This window comes from Mus caroli, chromosome 7 (assembly GCF_900094665.2).
Source record: "Mus caroli chromosome 7, CAROLI_EIJ_v1.1, whole genome shotgun sequence".
Lineage (NCBI taxonomy): Eukaryota > Metazoa > Chordata > Mammalia > Rodentia > Muridae > Mus > Mus caroli.
In genome coordinates this window covers 128,552,010-128,559,661 of record NC_034576.1, presented here as the reverse complement: position 1 = coordinate 128,559,661, position 7,652 = coordinate 128,552,010, and the positions used below count along the sequence as shown (strand labels likewise).

The 7,652-nt window shown below is 45.8% G+C and overlaps 1 protein-coding gene across 1 annotated transcript in view; it reads left to right on the top strand.

Moving 5' to 3' along the window:
- The window catches only part of LOC110297423 (eukaryotic translation initiation factor 3 subunit C), a 19,349-nt gene extending 17,666 nt beyond the window's left edge, over positions 1-1,683 (top strand). The window contains exons 17-21 of the mRNA XM_021166162.2: positions 671-830; positions 924-989; positions 1,073-1,160; positions 1,250-1,412; positions 1,515-1,683. Of these exons, the coding sequence (XP_021021821.1) occupies positions 671-830; positions 924-989; positions 1,073-1,160; positions 1,250-1,412; positions 1,515-1,597 (560 nt within the window). The 3' untranslated portion in view covers positions 1,598-1,683. The remainder of the gene's footprint in view (positions 1-670; positions 831-923; positions 990-1,072; positions 1,161-1,249; positions 1,413-1,514) is intronic.
- Positions 1,684-7,652: the final 5,969 nt, after the last annotated feature.

The window sequence follows — 7,652 nt, the reverse complement described above, 5'->3', positions numbered from 1 at the left end:
TAAAGACTTATTTTTATTTATATAAGTACACTGTAGCTGTCTTCAGACACACCAGAGGAGGGCATTGAATCCCACATAACAGGATGGTTATGAACCACCCTGTGGTTGCTGGGAGTTGAACTCAGGACCTCTGGAATGGCAGTTTGTGCTCTTAACCACTGAGCCATCTCTCCAGTGTCTACTTGGTTTGTTTGCTTATTTTTAAGAGAGGATTTTCTGTGTAGAGGTTCTAGGATTCAGTCTGTAGATCAGGCTGGCTTTGAACTCAGAGTAATCTGCCAGCCTCTGATGGAGTTAAAGGCATGCGGCACTGTTGCTCAGTGACTTGTTTTGTTTTGTTTTGAAGGTCAAGGAACTTTAAGATAATCTAATGAAAGTCGTGGACATTTTCCTAGGAAAATGTCCATGAGAGTGTACACACAACCATTGTCAACAGTTTCAGGGGGTCCAGCAGTCCCTTGAAGTGTGCTGGTAGATTGGTTTAGTTCAGTCCAGAGTGTCTTCAGCTGTAAGTGACTTGTACAGTCCTGAGGCTGGCTACCCAGTGGAGAGCTGGGGAAGTCTCTAGTCTAGTCGTTTGCCCTTCTGGCCTCTGCTTCTCCTTAAGCAGTGATCCTGAGGGCAGGAGCCTTGAGCTTGTTTCCATCCTGCCGTATTCTCACCCTTTCAGGTCCTCCCGAGTCAATGAGGGAGCATGTGGTCGCTGCCTCCAAGGCCATGAAGATGGGCGACTGGAAGACCTGCCACAGTTTCATCATTAATGAAAAGATGAATGGGAAAGTGTGGGACCTTTTCCCTGAGGCTGACAAAGTTCGCACCATGCTAGTTCGGTGAGCAGTAAAGGAGCCATGGTGGGTGGACGAGAAACGATCTGCCAGGCTCCTTCCTTTAGGACCTCACGCTTTTTTGTCCTCTCCTCACAGGAAGATCCAGGAAGAGTCTCTGAGGACCTACCTTTTTACCTACAGCAGTGTCTATGACTCAATCAGGTAAGATGAGCTCAGAGGCACAGAGGGCCCCAGCTTTTTGAGCAGTGTTCCTAATGGCCCTGTTTCCTGCCTTTTTTCCTCAGTATGGAGACGCTATCAGATATGTTCGAGCTAGATCTACCCACTGTTCACTCCATCATCAGCAAGATGATCATTAACGAAGAATTGATGGTGAGGGCCAGGGGTGGTAGATTGAGTAGGTACAGCTACAGAGAAGCCAGTATAGTCTGACCTGACTCTCTCTCTCTCACTCCCATCAGGCTTCCCTGGACCAGCCGACACAGACAGTGGTGATGCACCGTACTGAGCCCACTGCCCAGCAGAACTTGGCTCTGCAGCTGGCTGAGAAGCTTGGCAGCCTCGTGGAGAATAATGAGCGGGTGTTTGACCATAAGCAGGGAACCTACGGTGGCTATTTCCGAGGTGAGTGAGTGGTTCTGTCACTCATTCTCCCACGGTCCTTATGCTGTTGTCCGTCTCCAGGAGCTCACTCCCAATCTTTCATATCCACCTTTTTACCTGCAGACCAAAAGGATGGCTACCGAAAAAATGAAGGCTATATGCGCCGTGGTGGCTATCGCCAGCAGCAGTCTCAGACAGCCTACTGAGCTCTCCACTTCAGTCATCCCTGAACAGACCATCTGGCCTTTTGTTCCTAACTCACCCCAGTCATTAAAGGTCTGTTGAGAATTTATATAGTCGCTTGTTGTCTGCTCGCTGCCACAGAGCTGCCTTGGACTCATTTGCCAATTATGTTCCTGAGTTTCCCCCACAGGACAGATACAAGGTTCAGATGCAGGGTGCACTGGACATGCCCCTCACTTCAAAGAGTTGCTGCTCTTTGATATCAGCAGGAAAATGGCACAACACGTCACAACACGAATATGAAGGAGGAGCTAGGCATATTGAACAGAATGTGACTGCAGATGGACAGAAGGTATAATGGGCCCAGAGTTGGGTAGGTGGTGCTTTGTCAGGCAGGAAGAATTAGTTCAGACCACTGGTATCAGATTCACTGTTAACTGGTGTAGGCCACGTAACATAATCACGAGTAAGCATTGAGAGACTGTTAGCGAGATGTCGGGGCCTCTTCTAGTGTGTCTGAAGACAGTGACAGTGGACTCACGTATGTGAAACAAATCTTAAAAAAAAAAAAAAAAAAAAAAAGCTTGGAGTTTCTAAAGATTATGGCACTCTAGGAAAATTATTTGGGGTATAAATGATAAAGGTCTAAGGATATAAAACCTCACCTGCCCTCCTCCTCTGCCCCTGCCTTCCCTGGGAAAACTGAACAAAGCAATGGCACGGGAAGCCCCGCTCCACACACAGTTCTGGAAGCCAGTACAGCCCATCTTCCTGACACGGCCAGCCCACCCGGGCTTAGCTTTTGACATACCTGGGCGCAGTCACAGCTCCTGGCTGACACATCACCCCTTGCCTAAGATCTCCAAAACCTCCCTGCCTTTGCTCCAGCATGACTTTCCTGGCCTCATTCTTTCCAACTGGTTAACCCACCCAAGTACAGCCAAATAAACTTGAAATTATTTGTTGTAGAAAATATTTAATCTCAATTCCAGGTTTCTACCCCACCCTTGATCATTCACTTCCCCAATAAAAGACACAACTTTGATATTTATAGTAAGCCTTAGTCAGCACTAGAGCCGGGCAGATATCAACCCTGCCTCTGGGCTTTAGAATCTATTTCTCCATCATTAACTCCATTCTGTGGTTTGCCATGTTCCATTTGGGCAGCTCTTAACTCCCATTGGCCAGCCCTTATGGCCATATTTTTATGACTCACCTACCCCATGGCGGCTTCCTCCTTTTTCAACCTTCTCTGCTCATGGTCTCCTCAGACCTCAAGCTTGGGAACCCAAGAACCCTGCCTGTCTCTCTTCTGCCCAGCGCTTGGCAGTAGGTATCTTTATTCACCAATCAGGGATAACTTGGGGGTTAGGAGAGGTTACATATGTCACTTGGGTATGTCACTTGGGTACAAGAAGACTTTCTTGCACGGAGGGCAACGAGGCCTTGGGGGGCCAGTATTTGGCATTATAATATAAGCAGAAGAACAAATCTCAACAGCAAATATTTGCTTTTAATCTCGTCTGATCTGACCTATGTTTATGTCGGGTGGGGAGGAGTGGTGGCACAGAGACAAAGAGGCCCAGAGAGAATACCTAAATAGTTTGGTATGAATAACTGCATTTTTTGGCATCTGGAACTTGCTTACACAGATACTCAAAGATTGTTTGTGTAAGCATAATGTTATTGTGCACTGTGTAAAGATTATCCTTATATTATTCTAGTGCTGATTTCTGTGCCCCCATATCTGGTTGCAAAACATTGCTCCCCAAATATTCTCTGATTCATTGACTAATAAAGAAGCTGATCAGCTAGTGACTGAGCAGGGGAAAGAACAGGGCTAGACTTCCTCCCAGCTATGGGAGGGGAAAAGAGAGCAAGGAAACGGGACTTGCCACAGGGAGCGTCCAGGAGAAAACACCTGGAGCCCAGAGGGCCGGACCAGTACTGAAGCAAGTATCACTGGGTTTTGACTTGGGGGTAGCCAGTTTAGCTTAGAGGATTAAAATAGAGTGATACTGTTCAGTTGTGCCCTTAAAGCTTGTTAAATTAACAATCTCGTCTCAATTACTTGGTAGCTAGCTGGGTTAAGAGGGAAGCAACAAACACTTATTAAAAAGCCATTAACATGTCACCTTAACATGGTGACTCAATTTAGTTTGGAGAACAGACTAGTTTTTGCTTGCATGGATACTGAAGGTCGTCTTGTAGTTTTCCCCTTTAAAATTATTCTCTCAACCCCCTTCTCACAGATATCTCAAATTTGCCTCATACTGTTCATCCTGCTAGCAGATAAAAATAAATCTTTAATTACAATTAGATTGAGCCTATAGTCTTTCCCTGGGGGTCACAGACTTCCTAACAGTTGAAGTCAGTGAAGCTGGGAGTGGTGGCCTGTGCCCCTATATAATTCAGGAGTAGAGGTAAGAGACAACTCAAGTTCAAGGATAGCCAGACATGGTGGCACTCAGGAGGCAGATGTGGGCAGACTTCTGTTTAAGGCCAGCCTGGTCTACACATACTGCTGGGAGATACAGTTTACTATTGCAGTGTTTGCCTAGTGTGGGAGGCCTCACGTTGCCTAGGCATGACCATTTTTATTTTTCCACATTTTATATGTTATCTTGCAAAAACTAGAGAGAGCTCTTTGATCAGAGCTTCCGCAGTTTCAGGCCATTTATCTGAGTTCTTTCCTCCCTGTCCTTGTGACCTGGATTTGCTCCAAGGGCATTCCTCCTAGGCATTATCTAGCGCCTGCAGTTGAGGCTTGTACCCAGAAGAGCTAGAGAGTATCTGGACTCAAAACTAGGTGGTTACCTCCATGGCACCTCAATTCTTTGACAAGGACACAATAAATAAAATACACTTACCTGTTTCTTTCATTTGTAAAAACAAAGAATGGTGCTTTGAATATTCTTGGCCCAATTGAGTGGCACTATTAGAAGATGTGGCCTTGTTGGAGGAAGTGTGTCACTGTAGGGATGGGCTTTGAGACCCTAGCTGCCTGGAAGCCAGTCTTCTCCTGTTTGCCTTTGGAACAAGATGTAGAACTCCCAGCTCCTCCAGCTCCATGCCTGCCTGGATGCTGCTTAGCACCGGGATGAAAATGAACTGAATCTCAGAACCTGTAAGGCAGCCCGAGTTTAATGTCCTTTATAAGAGTTGCCTTGGTGATGGTGACTCTTTACAGCAATTGAAACCCTAAGACACAAAGCTAAAAAAACAAAACACAGGCCAGAAAGATGGCTCAGCAGATCAAGGTACTTGATGCCCTGCCTGATGACTGGATCTCAATCCCTGGACCAACTTGGTGGAATGGGAACTAAAACTAAAAGTTATGCCTGTCCTCCACAATAGCACTGTCGAGTGCTCATAGTATGCACACAGACATACATAGACATACATATGCACATGCACACACATGCAAACATGCACACTCATACACACGTGCAAATTTGCATACACACATACATACACTGTGCATATATATGCACACACATGAAGTAAATGTGATTCTTTAAAAGGTATGCTAAAAATATATAGGCCAAAAGCAAAAAGCAATATTCCCCACTCTAGCAATCCATAAATTACTGGAGCTTGACCTAGATTCTTGTGATGCTCTATACAAATAATTAGTATCTAATTCCCAGTGACCCAAAACAGCCAGTTTCAGAAGGGGCAGGCAAATGGTATTACAAGATTTACTAGTTAATTAGATAGCTGCCTACCTATTCCTGTATGACCCACACTAATGGCTCATGAGATAAGGCCAGGTAAATTCTGTATGTGGGTCCAATTCCTTTTCAGGGGTGACTTAAAAATTGGCTTGACTGGGAGATGGTGGGATATACTGCAAACAGATTTCTAAGTTCAAGGCCAGCCTGCTCTACAGAGTGAGTTCCAGGACAGCCAGGGCTACACAGAGAAACCCTGCCTTGAAAAACAAAACATAACATACAAAGGCCTGAAGTGTTTCTGTCGTGTGTGTGTGTGTGTGTGTGTGTGTGTATTTCTGTGTGTGGTATGTCTGTGTGTGTGTGCTTAAATTAACTTGCCCTTCTCTCTCCGTGTGCATCTACATGCTATGGCATGAGTGTGGAGATCAGGGGGAGTCAGTTTTCTTCCTCAAACTTGTGGGCTCTGGGGATGGAACTGGTCACCAGATTTGTCACAAATGCCTCTACTGGCTGAACCAGTTTGCTGGCTCAGTATATCCTTTCTTAATATTTTTTTATTTTTTTAAAAAGATTGATTTATTTTGTGTATATGAGTACACTGTAACTGTACAGATGGCTGTGAGCCATCATGTTGGTTGCTGGGAATTGAACTCAGGATCTCTGCTCACTCCAGCCCAAAGATTTATATGTAAGTACACTGTAGCTGTCTTCAGACTCACCAGAAGAGGGCATCAGATCTCATCACAGATGGTTGTGAGCCACCATGTGGTTGCTGGGATTTGAACTCTGGACTTTCAGAAGAGCAGTCAGTGCTCTTAACTGCTGAGCCATCTCTCCAGTCCCTGAAGAACTTTTATAGAAACTTTTTGGAGAACTAAGAACTTAGAAATAAAAGCTAAAATTCCTTTTCAAAGTGTCCCTTTTTCTTCCTGGGACTTGAGCTAGCAGGGTGCACATTTCCTGCAGAGAGAGAACAAAGTCGACTTTATTTAATCCCTTGCTGAAGTACTAAACAGTTTCTCACCTCAGCAACTCAGACAGGCAGGTCGGCTACAGAAGCAAAGTGACTCAGACTCAAGACATGTAAATGTTTTATTACTGTACAGAAACCCTAAATATCTAGTAAGACCAAGTCTTACCCCAGCGACGTTCTCTGCCCCCCCCCCCAACTGCCACATGAAGAACAAACAAGAAGGACCAACAGCTGGGGCTACCATCCCTCCCCCAATAAATAACCCAGTGTCTGCTGTCTGTAGTCTACTCAGACTTCCAGTCTCCTCCAAAGGGCTTGGGTCACTTCTTTGGCTCAGCTGTCTGCAACACACATGGTTTGTTTTCTAGGCTCCTGCTGCCTCCATTTAATGACTACTGCTGTTCTTGGTGGTCATCCCACCACACTGGGATCTCCAAAATGCTGGGGTCTCCTTCTGCTGCAACTGGGAACCACCTTTACCAATAGCATCTCCAGGGCTTTCTTCATGGTGCCAGGCCTCAACTTCTCTGCATGACTCCCTCAATCCTGGGCCTTCAACTGTCACTGAAGCTGCACCTTCACCAATGGCCTTCCCCTAGCCTCTCACAGTGCTGAGCCTTAGCTGCTCTCCATGTCCCCTTCATGCCTTCAAAACCAGTGCCACCTGGGTGATTTACACATGACCAAGGAAATTTTGCTGCCAGCTTGAGGTACAACCTTGGCTGCCTCTGGAACACAGTTTCTGTGTGCTGGTTCTCAGGAAATACTTCCCAGAGTTCAGCTCAGTGATGCTCCCCTCCTCCTCCTCTTCCTCCTCCTTTTCTTCTCTTTTCTTTCTCCCTCCTCTTCTACCTCTTATTCTTTCTCCTTTTCCTTCTTCGTCTTTTTTTTTTTTTTTTTTAAGATAGGGTCTCTGTGTAGTCCTGGCTGTCCTAGAACTCACTCTGTAGACCAGGCTGGCCTCAGACACAGATCTGCCTGCCTCCGCTTCCCAAGTGCTGGATTTAAAGGTGTGCACCACCATGGCTCATCTGCCATGGTCTCTTCTTAGTCACTGCTAATTTCTTAGCCCAGGCTGACGAGCATAAATTGTCCCAGGAAAGCAGAGGTTTTGCTTCAGTGGTGCTTGTCTCTTGTTAATCACAGCTGATTCTTCAGTCTCAGCTGACCAGAACCACAGATTCTCAATTCAAAATAGCAATTGACCCTCCTGACAGACTCTTTAAGGGACTCTCAAACTTCCCTCTAGAACTTCACAAGGCAGGCTTCCACCTTCTTCTACATTGCTTCTGCCTCCCAAGTGTGTGCCACCATGCACAGCTCTGCCCTCAACACTTTTTTTTTTTTTTTTTTTTTTGGTTTTTTTGAGACAGGGTTTCTCTGTGTAGCCCTGGCTGTCCTGGAACTCACTCTGTAGACCAGGCTGGC